Source organism: Babylonia areolata, chromosome 21 (assembly GCF_041734735.1).
Source record: "Babylonia areolata isolate BAREFJ2019XMU chromosome 21, ASM4173473v1, whole genome shotgun sequence".
In the NCBI taxonomy this organism is placed as follows: domain Eukaryota; kingdom Metazoa; phylum Mollusca; class Gastropoda; order Neogastropoda; family Buccinidae; genus Babylonia; species Babylonia areolata.
In genome coordinates, this window is record NC_134896.1 from 6,836,093 (window position 1) to 6,856,789 (window position 20,697).

General features: G+C 42.2%; 1 protein-coding gene across 1 annotated transcript; it reads right to left on the bottom strand.

The window, feature by feature from the left end:
• Positions 1-3,813: 3,813 nt before the first annotated feature.
• Positions 3,814-19,682, bottom strand: LOC143296242 (uncharacterized). Its single transcript, XM_076608075.1, has 5 exons — positions 19,422-19,682; positions 18,073-18,100; positions 8,085-8,282; positions 7,291-7,406; positions 3,814-4,329 (listed from the first exon to the last, which is right to left on the bottom strand). The coding sequence occupies exons 1-5, from the start codon at positions 19,680-19,682 to the stop codon at positions 4,189-4,191; spliced, it is 744 nt and encodes a 247-aa protein (XP_076464190.1). The 3' UTR covers positions 3,814-4,188.
• Positions 19,683-20,697: the final 1,015 nt, after the last annotated feature.

Below are 20,697 nucleotides of genomic sequence, written 5' to 3' on the forward strand. Positions count from 1 at the left end.
AGCGAAGGAAGCAGGGCTGAACTTCTGGAGATGTTTTCCCTTGCAACACCTGTGGGAAGTATTGCACATCCAGAATTGGCCTCTTCTCCCAAATGAGGACACACACCGACAGATAAGCCTTATTGCCTACTCATCCGTCGGACCGACGGGAGACTCCAAATCATGTACGGACTAGTACAAATAATCGATCGTCCTACACGTCTAACTGAACACACCGAGACTCTCATTGACCACATTTACGTCAACACAAAATCTAATCTAGTGGAAACATCTTCTGTTTAAACTGGCTGTAGTGACCATTCGTCTGTTTGTCTAACTTGGAAAAAAAGGCGTCAAAATTCCTAAATCGGGCCTTAAAGGATTTTTTTTTTTTTTAACAAAAGTTTCACCCAGTTCGATAAGAATACATTCATCAATGTAAATTTGGTGATGCATGTTTGGATGTTGTTGGTTCTTTTAGATATCTTGACATCGATTTAAGTAGAAACGGAACTTTTCATAAAGCTAAAAAGATGATTTATGAACAGGCTCAAAAAGCTATGTTTTCGTTACTGCGTCAGCCAGAAATCAAGATTTACCTTTACATATCGTTCTGGACATGTACCAGTCCATGATTGTTCCTGTTTTGTTGTATGGTGCAGAAATATAGGGTTATGATAATGTAGATATGCTTGAAAAATTAGAATGGAAATTTTTGAAATGCTTGTTCAAACTGAACAGGAATACTATGACCCAAATTGTTTATGGAGAAAATGGTATTTATCCAATTAGTGTGTTAGTGAAAATGAGATTAGTTCGATTTTGGACCAACTTAGTGATATCAAACACAGAAAAATATTCTGGGAAACTATATTTGATATTACTTGATTTGTATCGAAATGGTATTTATTCTTCAAAATAGATGAGTTATATCAGACAAATTTTAATAGAAACAGGGTATAACTGTTTGGGATGCTCAATTCTTCTTTGAGAGGGAATCTTTCTGCTCTAGAGGCGAGTAGTAAATATTTGTTTCATCGACATTTCAAAAGTGGATTTGGTAGAGTAAAATATATGTCAAATGCCTGATAATTACGTTATCAGCTTTTTCAGATTTAGAAGAAGTAATCATAAGCTGGAAATAGAAACAGGGAGACACAAAGGCATACCACGAGAGTTACGGCTTTGTAAGGCTTGTAACATGTCTGTGATTGGGGATGAGTTTCATTTTATAATGGAATGTCCTAATTATGATCAGTTACGAAATAGATATGTTCCTTAAAAAAATATTTGTCTCCAAAACCGGTTTTCAATTTTTTATAATATGCTCAAAGGAGACAAAAAAATCATTTTAGCTGTAAGTAAGATTATTAGATTTGCAAATGTTGCCTAGCTGCACTTTTGGAGTCAAAAGACATTCGTGTTTTCTCAACTTTTATGTGACGTTGTTGCGTATTTGGAAATGTTTGTTCTGAGCATGAAAACATTATTTTGCAGTAATCCTCCATACTCACTAGGAGTGAACGGATAATTAAAACTTGAAACTTGTGTTGGGGGTGTGGGGGGTGGCAGGAGGGGTGTTTTGATAATGCTTATTACCCAGCTGAAGGCTTCTCATGTCAGCGGTTGTAGAATGATTATGATTGTGATAATGAGGATGTGGCTGATTGTGATAACGGTGGTGATGATGGTGTTGATATTGATGATTGTGGTAATGATGAGTTGATGATCATGATAATGAACATGTGGCTGATTGTTGTAGTGATACTTGTGGTGGTGATAGCAGTGATAGTGATAATGATGATGTGGTGGGTTGCATGAGCAAACTTTGCAACGCTAAGTTTTCTTATCATCAAGATTGTTTTAACTCCACAGCAAAGTCCAATGGAGTTAGGAACATTCTTAACTCAAAGCAAACTTAGTTCTGCAAAGTCTGACTCATGGAACCTGACCCTAGAGGTTTGTCTCAGGGAAGCTGGTTGATGGTATCCATCGTCCCACTCCCAGCCCCGACTCATCTGTTCGTGTGCGTGCGGCGTGCATGCGTGCGTACGCACGTGTGTGTGTGTGTGTGTGTGTGTGTGTGTATGGATGTCAGGCATTTCCTCTACAGTCCTCTGCTTTACCAACTGAGCTATCACGGGATACGGTCCTTAAGGGCGTCAACAGTGTCAACGAAAGATACGCTCACGTGTCCACGTGTTTTGGCAAGACGATGTGACAGCGGAATGGAGCGCTCAACAAGCAACGATCGAGCGTAAAGCTTTTACTGTTCTGTCGTGTCGTTCGTGCCATGTCCGTGCGCGCGCGCACACACACACACACACACACGCACACGCACACACACACACACACACTGGCTTGACACACACACTGACACAAACACACTTTATGAAGACAGTTACAGCAAGCAACCCCACGGCTTACTTAAATGATTTATCTGTCTTCCAGTCAAGACCAGTACAATGCACATGCTTGGGTGACTGGCTGTCAGATATATGGTTAATGATTGGGAGGACAGTTTGTTTTACGGGTGACATTTTCATGTGTGTAGTGGTGGCATTGGTGGCGGGAAAGGACTGGAGAGAGATAGACAGAGTGCGTGCATTTGTGTGTGTGTGTGTGTGTGTGTGTGACTGTGCTTGTATGCGTGTGAGTGTGTGTGTGTGTGCGTGCGTGTATTGTACAAGGCACAGTTGCACATCATTGATTATTTGCTGAAATCAGGAACCTGAGGTCGAACGGGAAGACATAAAGATTGCCACCCATCCCACTTTTATTGTTGACAAACAGTCACGGGCTTTTTTCAAAGTCAAGGTACACACACACACACACACACACACACACACACACACACTCACAACACACACACACACACACGCACACAGAGGCACACACACACAGGCACACACACACACAGGCACACACACACACAGGCACACACGCAGACACACACACACACGTACATACGCATACGCATACGCACGCACACACACACACACACACACACACACACACACGAACAGATGAGTGTTGACGTTTACATCTGACACACATGACATGTGTGCAATACAATGCACATGCTTGGGTGACTGGCTGTCAGATATTTGGTTAAAGACTGGCAGGACAGCTTGTTTTACGGGTGGCATTTTCATGGCGGGAGTGGCGCTCTCTGACGTGTCAGCTTCTTCCTCACTCATGCCCTTTCCAATTCTGGCATGACTGGCTATACTCTATTGTGCAAAAGAGCTGAAAAGGGGAGTTAAAAATAGAAACAAAAGTAAAACTTAATATCAAACAAAACTTGATTGCGTCCATTTGATCAGGATATGTCTGGCTGAAGTTTGAGACCTACTTTTGATAACTTCCTAAGAATTTGGAAGAGTCAAACCTTCGAACTCGTTCTTTGTTTATTTCCTAACTATACTAAACATTTCTTTCTGGACTAAATGACAGTGAGTGCTGTTTAGCGTTTGTGCTTCAGTGGTGCAAAAGAGACGTTTCACTTAAGTACATTACAGTAATGCAGATTTGAAACAACAGAACATGACAAGTAAACATGCCAAGATTGTTTATTTCATTCTTCCTTGTTCTTAACAAAGAGTGGCTTTAGATCAAATGGAAATCGATTCTGTCATCTGAAACTGGAGAAAATTAAAAACAAATCATACTACTGTAAAAAAAAAAAAAAAAAAAAAAAAAAAAAAAAAGAAAAAAAAAGAAAAAAAAAACAAAGTAACCGCCCACATAAAAAGAGTAAACAACAACAACAAAACAAAAACAAAACCCAAGCCAATAATCTAAGGTAAAAAGGATTAACATTGTACATAATAGTGGATTTGTGTATTGATATGTGCATGTATATGTGTGTAGATTAAATGTTTTTGTGGATGTATGTGCATATGTATGTATAATTATGTATGTGTGTTTATATGCATATATGTGTATATATGTATGTATGTATGTGTGTGTGTGTGTATGTATGGATATATGTATGTGTATGCTATGTGTATGTCACACTGAACTTTTGTTTGAAAAAGAATGTTTGTTATATTATGTATGAGAAAACTTCAATGCACGTTTTTTGTTTTGTTTTGTTTTTATTTCAATTGTTTGTTGTTGATGTTTATTTTTAGCTTAGGTGCTCCTTCGTCCTTTTCGTCTGACAGATCTTTCCCCCTGACTTTGCCTTTTTGAATTTGTTTTTATTCAGATTTGCTCTGCATTTGAGCAGATCAGGTACAGCTTCATAGAGGTGCTCTTGAGGCTAGATGGTCCCCCGAGACTGTCAGACAAAAAGTACAGGTCGTCGGACGTCACACAGTCATCCACAGCCCAGAAGAACATCAACTGTGGAAGAAAAGACGAAATATCTTAGTGTAGTGTAGTGTAGTGTAGTGTAGCTGAGCATAGTGTAGTGTGGTATCGTGTAGTGTGGTGTCGTATAGTGTGGTGCAGTGTAGTGTAGTGTGGTGTAGTGTATTTAGTGCAGTGAATTCTTTTTGGTCAAAACTGATTTCTGTGTGAACTTCGGACTGCTGTCCTTGCTGGGTTGAGTGCTCCCCCATTGTGGAATGTATGTCGTCATTGTTTCTGGCGTCGTCATTATCGTCAGTCATCACAAACATCGTCGACGTCTTCATCATGCAGATGATCACAGTCACCACAGTCATGATATCAGCCATCTTTATTAGTTACACACACTTCTTACCGCTGTTACTTCTTCTTCTTCTTGTATTGTTTTGCTGTTGTTGAGAGTGGTAGACACATACACATGTGCTGGCACAACAAGAACATTTGTACGAGCCTATTTTACAGTTACATGCGTGTATGTATGCTCTATTTATTTATCTATATTTTTAAAGGAGATAAGGTAAACACACACACACACACACACACACACACACACACACACACGGAAATTAACAAATGAACGGAAGACATTAACATCAACGGAGTCAATGAAAACAAAAGTGAAAAACAAGAAAAATAAAATGAAACAAGAGAGGCAAGGCCTTCAAGACTCACTTGTGATACACTTAAAAAAAAAAAAAAAAAAAAAAAAAAAATTCCAAGCTTTTTATGTATTGAGTATAATTTCAAAATGTAATGTTTAAGATGAGAAAGATCAGTTTAAAGCAAATTAAGTCCCCTAGCATTAATTACAGAGTAATTTCCCTTTTTTTACTGTCTGCACCAAAACATTTGCAAAATAAATAAAAATTCCATGTTTAGCAAAAGATGTTCCTGTTTGAACAAAAAATGATAATAATGACTCCTCTTGTTGTTGTGTCAGAATAAGAGGTCAAAATGCCAAGTTTAGAGAATACAAAAAATATAATTATAACAGTAAATGCAGTTTGCATATAATTAGGCTTCTTTTTTTAATTTTTTTGTGCCCATCCCAGAGGTGCAATATTGTTTTAAACAAGATGACTGGAAAGAACTGAATTTTTCCTATTTTTATGCCAAATTTGGTGTCAACTGACAAAGTATTTGCAAAGAGAAAATGTCAATGTTAAAGTTTACCACGGACACACAGACACACACACACACACACACACAGACAACCGAACACCGGGTTAAAACATACTCACTTTGTTTACACAAGTGAGTCAAAAAGCGAAAGGCAATTAAAGAACAGGCATAACGAGTAGTTGAATTTGACTGAAAATCGAATGACGCAAAATGGCCTGGGGAAATGAACACACACACACGCATGTCAAGTTAAACTCCCATAACCTTTTACGGCCATCGGGGCATTGAATTCATGATCCATCGTGTGTGGAGCACGGCACAGGAAGGCGGGTCCTAATTCTCTCCCTTCACCGTCTTAGATTCCCCCACTGAATGCAGGTACCCATTCACACCTGGGTGGCGTGAGGAAAATCGGGGTACAGTGCCAATTCAAGGACACAATGCTATGCTGAATAGGGGCATCGAACCTTGATATCTTGGGAACACTGCGTCAGAAGTCTAACTGTCGCACCCGACAAGCCTCTGTCAAGTAACAGCCGAAACCCGGTACTGGTAGTAGAGAAGGGGTCAACTCGTTGTCAGCTACAACATTTTTCTTTTCTCTTCTTTAACTTTGCTGTGCATCACACGTGTGATGTGTACACAGCAAATATTTTGACTGGACAGTGAGCATACTTGGCGTGTGAGTGAAGCTGTATGGAGATTTCTTCGTACACCCACAAACAGCAACAGATCACTCACATCCTAACACTGAGAGAGGAGAGGTTCATGGGCTCAGAACCTCAGGTAACGGGTTCGTTGCTGTATTTCGGCAACATCTCGTGTTGCACCACTGTGGTCAAATATCTGCTGACTAGTGTCCATGCGTCCCTTGGACAAGGGGGCTAAGTTATAGCAACTGACTGGTCCTCAGTCTTGGTGTTTTTCAGAAGCTGTTGAGGTAAGTCCACTGCCACTCGCAAATCATGTAGTGTTTATAACATTTTCTTTTAGATTTATTATACTGACTGCAGCTGACGTTCCAGAGCAATTTCCTTTCTAGCCCTTCCCTTCCTTCTTTTTGTTTGTAATTAGTTTTCATGCCAGTGTTTATAGATGATGTTTCAGTTTCATTAATATGATTGATAGTGAATAACTTTTTTGAATTTGTGTTTTAATGATGGCCGTTTCGGAGTTCAAACGTATGACAATATTTTCCTCAAGTATGTTATGCCAGGGGTCCAAGCGGGTATCTATCACTAGTTTATTACAGTCTCTAAAAACGGTTTTGCTTCTGTATAGTGTAACATAATCATGCTCAGGGTAACAAATAGGTATCCTACTTTGAATGTTGTTGTTCCTTATACATAGTGTATATTTAGGTGGTGGGTGAGCATTGGCTTCTTCTCATTAGACACATTTGCACTGATTAAGATTCCATCCATGCCACGCCGTGGAACTGGCTTCCTGTTCAAACAGGGAAAGCTGTTGTGTGCACGTGAAAATGCATGTCCTTCCCCATTTTCTTTTCAGTTATGACGGTTCCAGAGCAGGGAGGTTACTCCTCCAAACCTTTGTTGTTCTTGTTTATTTATTTCTGTTGAAATTTTACCAGCTGATTACTTAGATTGTCGTTATTTTATCTATGTTTTCTGAATTTCCCATCTCCTTTTATGTAAGGATAGAGGGAAAGGAAAAGGAGTGTTTAGGTCATGCTGGGTAGGTTTGGAGAGGTGGTGGATGTTCTTTCAAAACATTTGTGGACAGACGTTGAGCAAAAGAACGACATACATGCGTAGATACATGCATACATAAACACATCTGCAACATAAAAATGTATGTCTGCTGACTTACCCGGAAGGGATAGGTGGCAATAGGCACGAAGAAAGGCCGCCTGGTTTTACCTATCCTGGCGATCACCTGCTCAATCAGGGATTGCAACTGCGCCGCGTACTGATCCTCGTTCAGGTCTTGGCGGACACAGTGATACATAGATGAACGAATGGATGGATATATGAATTGATGGAAGAGAATGGAATAAAATAAAAATAAAACAGAACAGAAAGGATATGTTCAAAATTGGTTAGAATAGCTCCTGGATCACATAAACATGGATATGTTTGAAATGAGTCAAAATACCTCTGGGATCACAGAGACAGGGCTATATTTAAGAATTAGGTGACACAGCTCCTCAATCACAGATAATTGATTCCAATCATTGAAAATAGTTCCTGGATCACAGAAACAGGGGTACAATCAACATTGCTACTTACACATGGCCAATTCTTATTCAGAGAACAAACTAAGCACTTCAGAAAGACAGTCATTTGTACAAACAGGATGCCTGCATGGGTATAACTGACTGACAGCTGTCCTTAGGTGCTCATCATTCGTTTCCTGTGTCATTCAACCTGGTGCAAGTCATGCACATGCACACTCAACACGTCTAAAACAGTGACGTTAATGGCAAAAATATTGCGAGTGGCAAATCTCTTGTTGCCATGGTTTCTATTGACGTGCGCTGTGTGAATGCTGCACATGGGACCTCGGTTTATTGACTAATGACTAGGTCCTGTCCACCACTCAAGGTAAAGTGGACCGGGGAAAAAGATCTTGCAAGTGTGGGATCAAAGTCAGTGCTGTCTCACCTTGTGGGTCCCAGGTTCGCTCCACATAAGTGACAGGCAGACCGGTGATGTTGGGTAAGGGGTTCACGGGACCAGTGTCGATGCCAAGACGGGCGAAGTAATGAGGTCCCGGCATCACGGGTATGGGAGGCACGATGAGGACGGCATCAGGAGGCAGGCTGAGATCCATCACGGCCTGGCTGTTGTCGTTCTCCACCACTGTGTGTGTTGTGTGTGTGTGTGAATAGAATAGAATAAAGCAGAATAGAACAGAATAAAAGTTCATGTAATGAAACCTTAATAGGTAAACAGATAAATATGTACATGAATAAATAACGTCATAACACGGAAACCTCCCCTCAGACAAAAACAACAAGGAAAAAAGAAAGAAAAGAATTTTAAAAAAAAAAGAAGAAAAAAAAGAAGAGACAAATTACCATTCTCCTACCTACACAGACATCATACACACTGTTAGACACATGCACATGACCTGACTGCTTGCTCGATGTCTCTGGAGATGTTTGGCACATTCTTTGGCCAGGATCCACGTCTTGCCGAGGCCTTGAGACTGATGTAGTTGTCTCAGCACGTCCTGCTGGAGAGCCTCGGGTATGATAACTTCCTGTTCTTTGAAGATGATTCCATCCTCCACTGCGAGCTCGTCTCTGAACGACTAATATGGTCTGACGTCTGTCGGGGCGCTTTGATGTTGTCCAGCCTTTCAGTCTTAAAGGCAATGGCAACCAAAGGTATTGAACAACGCCACCTCTTCCTGCTATACCAATCACTCGTCCTCAGTGTGATCGACTACGGACTTGGGCGAACAACACCGTCTCAAAGCAACCTCTTAAAATTAGAAAGAGTTCAAAATGAAGCTATGAGGCTGATCCTTGGAACAACAAAAGACACGCCCACAGAAACCATGCGATACCTGCTTGACCTTCCTTCAGTGCAGGCCAGAAACAAGTTAGAACAGGTCAAGACCTACTTCAAAGAATTAGAAAACCCTCAAAACCCACTGCATGACGCAGTCAAACAACCAAACGGCAGCCGTCTAGGACGAGGAAGATCATGGATGGGGCAAGCAGAAGACACAATCCAGCTAGTATGCCGACTACAAGACCTGAAAGAAACAAAAGAATGGGAGAAAAACCCCAAAAACCTCAACCATCTATTCAACACACCCACTCTAGGAAGACATTGTCAGGAATGGCCAGAGGGCAAAACTGATGCGGAAGTGAAGCTACTCATAGAAGAAAACAGTAAAGAAGAGGACATCATCATATACACAGATGGCTCAGTCACCAAAGACCAATCCCGTTGGGGATTCACTGTGAAAGAAAATGGAAAAACAGTTAGGGAAGAGAATGCTGCCTACAAAGTCACAACCTCCAGCCTAACGATGGAAGTTGAAGCTGTGACACATGCCCTCCAGTGGCTATCGTCCATCCATACGCCCGGAAACCAACATGCCATGATTCTAACAGACTCAATGAACCTCACACAGAAAATTGAAAACGGAATGGGAAGCCCAGAGTGGCATAAGGCAATGCGCAACTTTCAGATAAAAAAGCTCACATGGTCATACTGCCCGGGACATGCAGGAGTTAAGGGAAATGAGCGAGCTGACAGACTTGCTGGTAACGCAACACCAACGAGCGGCCTACATCTAGGAAAATCGGAAATCCTCAGAAAAGTGAAAGAATATCAAAAAGAACAGGTACAAGGCCATCACACCATCGATCGCCTCAAAGAAATAAAAGCAGAGAGAGGGAGCGGCCGTAAGTCTAACATGAAAGGTAGAGCACGATGCTTTGCAAATCAAACAAATATCGGCATCATTTCCAAACCAACATTGCGCAAATTTCTTCAAAACGGAACAGAGTCACTGTGGGCTTTTCCAAATACAATAGACGAGGTAGAGGATGAGGTATGTGAGTGTATGCATGCCTACACTGTGGGAACAACAGGATATTGGAACGTATATATTATATATATCTTTGTATATATGTGTGTGGGGTTGGGGGTGGGAGATATGGGCGTGTTTGTGTGTGTGTGCTTGTACAAGTAAGCGTTCATCTGTGTGTGTGAGTGTGTGTGTGTGTGTGCCGTGGAAGCTGCGATACATAGACTAGAAATGAGTGTGTGGAGGAGGGGGTAGAGGAGGTGCAGGGAAATTTGTGGTGTGTGTGTGTGTGTGTGTGTGTTGGAGCTCATGTACGTTTATATGTATTTGACTGTGCTTTCATATCTGTGAAACTGCGTTTTTGGGGCATGTCTGTTATGCATGTGTGGGTGTATGTGTGAATGTTTTATATTTATTTGCTTATTTATCATCATTGTTGTCTTATTTATTTAATTATTTATTTATTATTATTATTTTATCATTATTTTCATTACTACTATCTTTTTTTTTTTTATATATCATAAGCAGCTGGTACTGCTTCTTGGGTGTGAAACTGATGAAGGTGTACTGACTGAAACCAATCTCGTCCTCAGAGAGGTCTAGGCCGTCCACATGGAGGTCGGGGTCAATGGATGTCTTGTCCATGTGGGAAGGAAGTCTGGACAGCATGTCTGCGACGAGGGTCATGGATTCACTGCTGTGGTACTCGATTTCGTAGTCATACCCCTGTATCATTTGTAGCATGAGCTGGAGACACAGTGGGGCTTTGAAAAGCGGCTTCTGCACGATCATCTCGAACGGTTTGTGATCCGTGATCATCACCTTGAACAGCCTCCCGTAGAGGTATGTGTAACCGTGTAATCCCAAAGACCACAACGAGCATCTCACTGTCTATGTTTGGGTAGTTGCTCTTTGTGGAGTCAAGTGACTTGGATGCGAAGGCAACTGGGTATCCATCCTGAAGGATGGCTGCGCCCAGGCCTTTCATAGAACTGTCGACCTCCAGCATGGTTGGTTTCTTTGGGTCAAAGAACTTGAGGCATGTGATTGATGACACCAGCTTCTTGAGGTTGTTGAAGCAGCAGATGAGGTTTGCTGACATGACGAATGAGACGGCTTTTTTCAACAGTTCCCTCAGCGGTTGCAACTCCTTGCTGAAGTTTGGGGTGAGCATCGACAGTAGGTCTTTATTCTCAGGGATTGGCATGCTCTGGATGCCTTGGATTTTGGCTGGATCTGGGCGGACTGTATGCTATGATAAGTTCTATTAGCCTCTCTTCCATATCTGTTTGGTCAAACTCGCATTTCATCACCAGAGTGCTCACCCGCAAAATGAAATCATCCACAGCTTCATCCTCGCGTTGCCGACTTTCCATCAGATGTAAGTGGTGGACTCTGAAGTTGATCTTGGGCTTGAGTTGGGATTAGAAGAACTCCCACAGCTTGGCTGTTTTGCGTTTTGTCCTCCTCTGATAAGCCGGGCACTTGTCTGGTGCCTTCGTCACCTATGCCACACAAGATCTTGAGCGCTTTTTTGCCATCATCTGTGATCTCTTCGTTTTCGCAGTACACAGAGATATTGCTTTGGGTCAATTGTAAAGCTTCCTCATGATTGTCAGTTGCCCAATTCATTTGAGGTATGCATGCAGCAGCCATGATTTTGTATGTGTGTGGCTGCAAAAGAGATATTTATAGCCAGTAATATATATATATATATATCAAATGTCCGTAGAATATAGCTTGATGGTGGAGAGACACAAGTAGGCCTGTTTCACAAAAGGGGGTGGCAAGGAATGCAAATGGTGTGATGATTCAGCTAAGTTATGGGTTTTCATCAATGTTTGTATGGTTGGTACTTCTCTGTCCGTCTGCGCTGTGTCACGTCTTGGCAATTTACATCTGTTTGTTGTGTCCCCGAGTCTCTCTGGTACTGTGTGGATTAATAATAATAATAATAATGATAGTATTTATATAGCACTGAATCTTGTGCAGAGACAAATCTAAGCGCTTTCACACCAGTCATTTACATGCATGCATAACTCTAAAACTGAAGAAACTGAAGACAAGGAAGAGGCAGGGGAGAGAGGTTATCTTGTGAAGAGGTGGGTTTTAAGGCCAGACTTGAAACAGCTGAGTGTGGAGACCTGATGAAGCGAAAGAGAAAGTTCATTCCAAATGCAAGGTCCAGAGACAGAACGGCATCCAACAGTGGAGTGTTTGAATCTGGGTATGCGTAAACCGTCACGGTCATACATTAGACTGGGTCATAACAAACAGTGAGAACAGTGTGACAGATCTTCTTGTTGACAAACTCATCTCTGACCACTCTGTGATGTCATTTAATCTTAAGCTCATAAAGCCTGTAAAGATAAAGAAAAATGTTTACTCACGCAATTACAGATCTTTAAATGTTAATCTTTTAAAAGCTGATGTTTCAAACGTATTTGCCACCAGTCTGTATACCAGTGACCTGATCACATTTTTCGCATGTGGTGCGAAAAAGAAATACGTGTGCGACAGAATTACTGATGCTGATTCTTCCAGAGTTCTGTTTTGCTTGGCCAGTCGGATGATGGGGAAGGATATCTGAACTGTTCTGCCTGGCAATATGCCTTCTGAAAATCTAGCTGATAAATTTATTGATTATTTCACTACTAAAATAGAGATGATTAGAAGTAGCTTCGTTTCTCCTACTGATTTTGGCGAATCTGATACTTTTAATGGAACACAGTTCACTACATTCCAGACAGTTACCAAGGAACGGGTCAAAGATGTCATCCTCAAGATGCCAAAGAAATCATGCAGTCTCGATCCTATCCCACATTATATATTTTACCAATGTTTAGAAGAATTACTACCTATTATAACCAATATCATGAATATATCCTTGACTTCAGGTGTTGTCCCACAGTCCTTCAAAATGCCTTGGTGTGTTCCCTTTTGAAGAAAGCTAGTCTTGATCCCGAAAACCGGAAAAACTATAGACCAGTATCAAACCTCCCATTTCTGTCTGAAGTTTTAGAACGTATTGTGCTTGGCTAGCTTATGAAACACCTTGAGATGCACCGTCTCCTGGAACCATTTCAGTCAGCGTACAGAAAGGGACACAGAACGGAAACGGCCTTATTACGTGTGGCCAATGACCTGTTGCTAACATCTGATGCAGGCAAGGTATCCATTCTGTCACTGCTGGACCTTTCTGCAGCATTTGACACGATAGACCATGGAATTATGGTCAGAAGGTTGTGTGCTGTGTTCGGACTCAATGGTACTGTTCTGAAATGGTTTCATTCCTGCTTATCAGGTCACACACACTCTGTCCTTGTAAATGGAAACCAGTCTGTTCCGTCTGTGCTCAGATATGGGGTTCCACAAAGTTCCGTCCTGGGACCTGCACTCTTTACAATGTACACACAACGTCAAAGTTTGATCATTCAACAGTCTGTACCTCACTATAATCTGTTTTGCTGATGATTCTCAACTGCATGATTCTACTATTCCCTCTGAAATTTCATGTTTAGCTTCTAAATTTAAAACTGGTATAGAAAATGTAGCAAAGTGGATGAAACAAAACAAACTAAAAATGAATGACGACAAAACAGAACTCGTGTTGACTGGTAATAAAAATAAGCTCAAGCAGATAAATATGTCTATCATTTGTTCTGACACAGAAAATTTCTTTTTCCAGTTCTGTCCGCAATCTTGGTTTTTACCTCTATTCATCCCTCACGATGGAAACTCATGTGAACCACCTGTGTAAAGTTCTTTACTTTCAGCTTGGTAAGATTAGTAAAATCCGCCCCTTCGTGTCTGTTGATGCCGCCAACAAACTTGCTGTTGCCTTCATTTTATCCCGCCTCACTCACTCACTCACTCATTCCCTGGACCGCTGGGGTCGTTGGGGGGACATGAGGAAGATGTCATAGCTCGCCACGCCGTTCTGTTGGCAGCTGTCGTGAGGAGATCTGGCATCGTCATTTTGGTCCATTCCTTGACGTTGTTGCGGAAGTGAAGCTTCTCATAGAAGAAAACAGTAAAGAAGAGGACATCATCATATACACAGATGGCTCAGTCACCAAGGCCCAATCCGGTTGGGGATTCACTGCGAAACAAAATGGAAAAACAGGGAAGAGAATGCTGCCTACAAAGTCACAACCTCCAGCCTAACGATGGAAGGTGAAGCTGTGATATATGCCCTCCAGTGGCTATCGTCCATCCATACGCCCGGAAACCAACATGCCATGATTCTAACAGACTCAATGAACCTCATACAGAAAATTGAAAACGGAATGGGAAGCCCAGAGTGGCATAAGGCAATGCGCAACTTTCAGATAAAAAAAAAAATCACATGGTCATACTGCCCGGGACATGCAGGAGTTAAGGGAAATGAGCGAGCTGACAGACTTGCTGGTAACGCAACACCAACGAGCGGCCTACATCTAGGAAAATCGGAAATCCTCATAAAAGTCAAAGAATATCAAAAAGAACAGGTACAAGGCCATCACACCATCGATCGCCTCAAAGAAATAAAAGCAGAGAGAGGGAGCGGCCGTAAGTCTAACATGAAAGGTAGAGCACGATGCTTTGCAAATCAAACAAATATCGGCATCATTTCCAAACCAACATTGCGCAAATTTCTTCAAAACGGAACAGAGTCTCTGTGGGCTTTTCCAAATACAATAGACTGAGCAACACACTAGACGCCACGTTTTTGGCATCAGAGATCTTTTCCCATCCCTCTTGCAGCCAATCAGTGGCAGCCTCTGTGCGTGTGTGTATGTGTGGGTTTGTGTGTATGTGTGGGTTTGTGTTTTTGAGTGCGTTTGTGCATGCGTGAGAGTGTAAGTGTACACAAGTGTCAGGAGAGTTCTGTGCGTGTGTGTGTGTGTGTGTGTGTGTGTGTGTGTGTGTGTGTGTGTGTGTGTGAGGGGGAGGTGGGGGTACAGAGAGGAGGTGAGGTAGAGGATGAGGTATGTGAGTGTATGCATGCCTACACTATGGGAGCAACAGGATATTGGAACGTATATATTATATATATATCTTTGTATATATGTGTGTAGGGTTGGGGGTGGGAGATATGGGCGTGTGTGTGTGTGCTTGTACAAGTAAGCGTTCATCTGTGTGTGTGTGTGTGTGTGTGTGCGTGTGCGTGTTTGTGTGTGTGTGTGTGTGCGCCGTGGAAGCTGCGATACATAGACTAGAAATGAGTGTGTGGAGGAGGGGGTAGAGGAGGTGCAGGGAAATTTGTGGTGTGTGTGTGTGTGTGTGTGTGTGTGTGTTGGAGCTCATGTACGTTTATATGTATTTGACTGTGCTTTCATATCTGTGAAACTGCGTTTTTTGGGGCATACCTGTTATGCATGTGTGGGTGCATGTGTGAATGTGTGTCTTCATGTTTTATATTTATTTGCTTATTTATCATCATTGTTGTCTTATTTATTTAATTATTTATTAATTATTATTATTATTATTTTATCATTATTTTCATTACTACTATCTTTTTTATATCATAATTATTATTTATTTATTTATGTATGTACGCTTATCTATCTATCTATCTATCTATCTATCTATCTATTTTTTTTCTCAAGGCCTGACTAAGCGCGTTGGGTTACGTATAAGCGCGTTGGGTTGCGCGTTGGGTTACGTGTAGCGTATATGGATTTGTCCAAACACAGTGATGCCTCCTTGAGCTACTGAAACTGAAACTGTCGGACCAGCTCTTTCTCTGCCGCCCCCGTGTGCACCTTCCCTCTACAGTCCCTTGCAGGATGGTTTTGGAGAGGGTGTTATGTCGTATGACGTGACCAAACCATGCCATCTTCCTTCGTTTGACAGTCGCCAGCAGTGGTTCTTGGGGCCCAACAAGGTTGCTGACCAGGTTCCGCACATAGTCATTGGTCTTGTGCTCCTTGTAGGAGATGTGTAGTAGTCTCCTCAAGCACTTGGTTTCGAATGCTTGGATTCTTCTTTCGGTTTCTGCCTATCCCGCCTGGATTATTGTAATTCTCTCTTAGCTGGCCTTCCCAATGATAAACTCTACAAGCTCCAGAAAATACAGAATAGTGCAGCCGACTCGTCCTTAAAAAGTCGAGGAGAGAGCACTACTGCTCTCCTACGGACACTTCATTGGTTGCCTGTTCAAGTCAGAATTGAATATAAAGTTGCCAGCCTATGCTTTCAGCGCCTGAATTGTGATACCACACCCTCATATCTTTCTGAGCTTATTAACCCATACTTGCCAAACAAAACATTAAGATCTCTTGATTCCTCCCAGCTAACTATTCCCTGATACTTCCTTAACTCCTGTGGAAGGAGGTCATTTTCCGTCTTAGGCCCAACAACTCTCTGCCTATTGCTCTCAGACAAACAACTCATCTATCTACCTTTAAAGCAAATCTTAAAACTTATCTCCTACTGATTTTGGCGAATCTGATACTTTTCATGGAACACAGTTCACTACATTCCAGACAGTTACCAAGGAACGGGTCAAAGATGTCATCCTCAAGATGCCAAAGAATGACCCGATTTTTACCCCTTCTACCTTTAATTCCCAAAATTTTATTCTACAATTTTTACAAAAATCTGTGGCATGCAGATTACAATTATGTTCCTTTTACATGTAAGTATTTTCCGTGAAAATTGCTGTCATCTCAGCCGTTTAATCATGTGTGTGTCTGTGTGTGTGTGTGTTAGTGTGAGTGTTGGAGTGTAACAGTTGTAGTATTGATAGTATGTTACTTTGTGAGTTTTATGCGTTGTGTTTTTATATTTCTGTTTTATGTTTCTGCTACTTTTTATATGCTTTCTTGTTTCACTTTAGGCATTGGATTGTAAAGCGCTTAGAGCTTGCTTATGCTTGTATTATAGCGCTATATAAAATAAAATATTATTGTTATTATTAGTGAGATAAGATTTGAACCAGTTGAGAACAGTGCCGTTGATGCCAAATGTAAAAATGAAGACGGGAAAGAAGGATTGAATGGTCTATCGTGTCAAAGGCGGCTGACAAGTCGAGAAGAGTGAGAAGGGAATTTTTTTTCCTGAGTCAGACGCTAGCAGTAGATTGTTCAGGATGCGGAGGAGAGTGGTTTTGGTGCTGTGGTCGGCACGATATGCAGACTGATAAGGGTGAAGGAGATTGTTGAAACAAAGATGGTTGCTGAGCTGCTACAGGACAGATTTTTCAAGGAGTTTGGACAGAAAAGGAAGGTTAGAAACTGGTCGATAATTTTTCAAAATGTTTGCATCAAGGTTGGGTTTCTTCAGAAGAGGCCGGACGATTGCAGTTTTGAAACATTCTAGTGAGAAGGGATGAGTTGACAATATTGATGATTGTGGGGAGAAGCTGTGAGACACACTGGGAAAAGACAGAGGCTGGTATAGGATCAAGTTCACAGGATTTTACTGTCATTTCTTTCAAGATTTAATTCACTTCTGTTTCAGTCAATGGATTGAAGGAATGGAGAGGAGTGCCGTTGAATTGAGGATCAGGATAAGCAGGTTGGAAAGGCATCTGGTCTAAGCTGGAACGAATATTTTGGACTTTGTCGAAAAAGAAAGAGGAGAAGACACTGGGGAGTTCAGATAAAGTGCAGGCAGAAGGAAGAGGAGTCCTTTTTTGCAGTACCAAGAAGATTTGACATGATAGAATAAATCCTTGACGGCAGGAGACAGCGGCGCTGTTTTGCGTTGTCGTTATGTCGCGTCGAGATTTGATGTCACGCAGCCCGTCTTGTTTTGCGCGCTGGAAAATAATGGCGATTTGATGTCTTTTTCGTCTTCTTCGAGTGTTTATAGGTTTACTTGCGTTTAGAAGTGTTGAACGATCCCACCGCTGCCACCATGAATTAGTTTTATAGTATAGTATTTATGAAGGAATTGACACAACTCAGTGTGTGTAGATCTTGCTAATTTATTCACTCATCGCTCAGGTAAGGCAGTCGCACAGTTATGGGAGTAGTTTCATATGACATATTTTCGTGCAATGTAAAACAAGTCAATCTCTTCAGAAGAAGAAGATGACACACAACAAAAATCTCCATCACCACAACCAACATCAGCATCAACAACAATAACAAGAAGAAAAATAAGGATACATACCAAATATGTACATCTTGGTGCCATGTCCCTGCAAACACACAAAGAACAAGGCATCCCGATAATGCACTAAGAACCGATACCAGGGGAGTGTTTTGGTAGATGAAATGTTTGTTATGTGCATGGTTTGTGTGAAATCCTTGTGAAAAATGCTAATTGAATTGTTTTCATTCAGAGACAAAAATAGATATTAAAGCAAATATTGAATTCTTGAGCATTCTATCCTGCTGTGCAGTTGATAATATGGTTTAGCAAAGGTATAGAAGCACATATGGATCAGTCCTCAAACACACACACACACACACACACACACACACACACACACACACACACACACATTATGTTGTTCGTCCATCATCGCAAACAATGACCAGAACATATGTATTGGATGGGTGACTGGACACGATGTGTCCGAAGATGACTGTTCTAGACTTATGAAGTTATCTCCCACTCTGTGCCTCATCAGTTCTCCTTGCCTTTGAAATCTGGTAACCTTTGTGGAAGAGACTGCGCCATATTGTGGGTTGCTGTGTAACGGTTTGCAGGTGGTGGTGTTGATGGCAAGACACATCAGGAAGACCTTCAGCATCAAAAGTTACTGCTCCAGAAAGGATGCTGTCAAGGCATGTGAACTGGTCTACCACTTGTAATCTCTGCCCGTTCACTAACATCTTGGGTTCTGTGCAGGCTGCATGAGGAGCTGGCTGATGCATGACATTTTCGTGATGATGGTGATCCCAAAGTTGTCACATACGGCTGAGAACGTATTCATGCTGGCTTGTATTTCAGGCTCTGATCCAGCACTCAAGGCAGTCATCAGCAGAGAGAAAGTCTCATGGTACACTCTCCTTTACATTACCACAGCGTGCAGTCAGTTCAGAACTTGTGGCCAAACCCTCCATCAGCTTACTGGAAAGTTTCTGACAGCCGTGCGATAAACCTTGTGCTGAACAAGGTTGGCGCAAGGACACAATCTTGATTGACACCATTGGTGATTGGGAAAGACTCAGAAGCTTCACTGTCGCCCAAAACTTGAACCTTTTGAATGAATTTCTCTGAGCAACTGAACTTTGGCATCGTCCTCCACAGGCCCCTATTGTTTACAGTGTCAAAGGCCTTCATGAGATCAACAATACTTTAAGGGTGAAAACATACCGTGAGTTTTCACTGCAGCACTGGGCCGCCAGATTTATAGATTTCTGCTGACATGGCATCTGTCCCTTGAGCTTTGTCTCTGGAAAGCTGATTGATGGCTGTCTTGACTTCATCCCAGCACACCACACCCTCACTCCCACACTCCCAATCCCACCCTACACACATCCACCCTAACACTCCCTTCCCACCAAACTCACCTTGAAACCGTAGATGACGTTCACGTTCGCAAAGTGCTGTTTGACTTCACTGACGTTCGCAGACGTTGTGAATTTGAAGACGAGTAGTCCGTTGGGGCATTCTTCCTCAGGCGGGAGAGTAGTGGTTGGCGGGGAGGTAGTGGTTGGCGGGGAAGTAGTGGCTGGCTTGTAGTCTGATATATCTTTTCGGTAAAAATGAAAATCAAAGCCAGATATGGACACCAGAGTGACGGAGACAAGCAGAAGCAGAGAACGGAACATGGCTGACCGTCACAGTGTATCTGAGCGATGTGAATAATGACAGTGGGACAGGATTGGCTTTATATAGACAGTGTGTGTGGTGGCGGTGATGGGGTGGAGAAGGAGGAGGGAAGTTGTGTGTGTGTGTGTGTGTGTGTGTGTGTGTGTGTGTGTCTTGGCTTTGAAGGAAGCCGTGAATATTTAAAAACAAAATAAGTGGGGTGACAATCTTCCTATTCGATCTTTTCTCTGGTTGCTTTCAGGTTGCTGCTTTCAGCAAATAATCAATGGTATGTAATTGTGCCTTGTAAGATACACACACACACACACGCGCGCGCGCGCGCGCGCATGCATGCATGGATGCGCGCGCACACACACGCGAATGGTTCCCCCCTCACCCCCCCACACTTCCTCTGTCTTTCTCTCTCTCTCTCTGTTAAACATTTGTGGACAATAGATTTGATCTTATTGGTGATTTTTCATGAACACATAAAATTTCATGCCCCAGCAAAGAAATGGTCAAGTCCTGGTCGAAATTCTGGTGTGGTTTTGTTTATGGTAAAATAGATTTGAGTACATTTGTAAAACAGATTAGTGTTGGAGACATGGTCAACCAGTCTGTTCAGTATGATAAGATCTTGCCGGCGATGCAGAGGAGAGAGATTCCACGGTGGTTATCGCAGGATGTTTTGTTTTCTTTCCGTTTGTAAATGTGGACAGTTGAAGCATCCTTGAAATCCTGGGGGACCTCCCCTCTCTCCCAGACAGACTGGAACAGGGCAGTCAGTTTGTCAGCACCTCGCCTCCATACTTGTATCTAGATGTCAGCTTGGATTCCATCCACTCCTGGTGCTTTTCCTAACGTTGTCAGCTTCAGGGCCTTCTGGGTCTCGGCCTTGGTGGGAGGGGCAGCTAGTGAGTCAATGACTGGTAGCTGTGGGAGGGCTGCAATTACCTCGTCAGATACGGACGAGTCCCTGTTGAGGAGGGTGTTGAAGTGCTGTGCTCAGCGGGCAAGGATGTCTTTCTTGTCTGT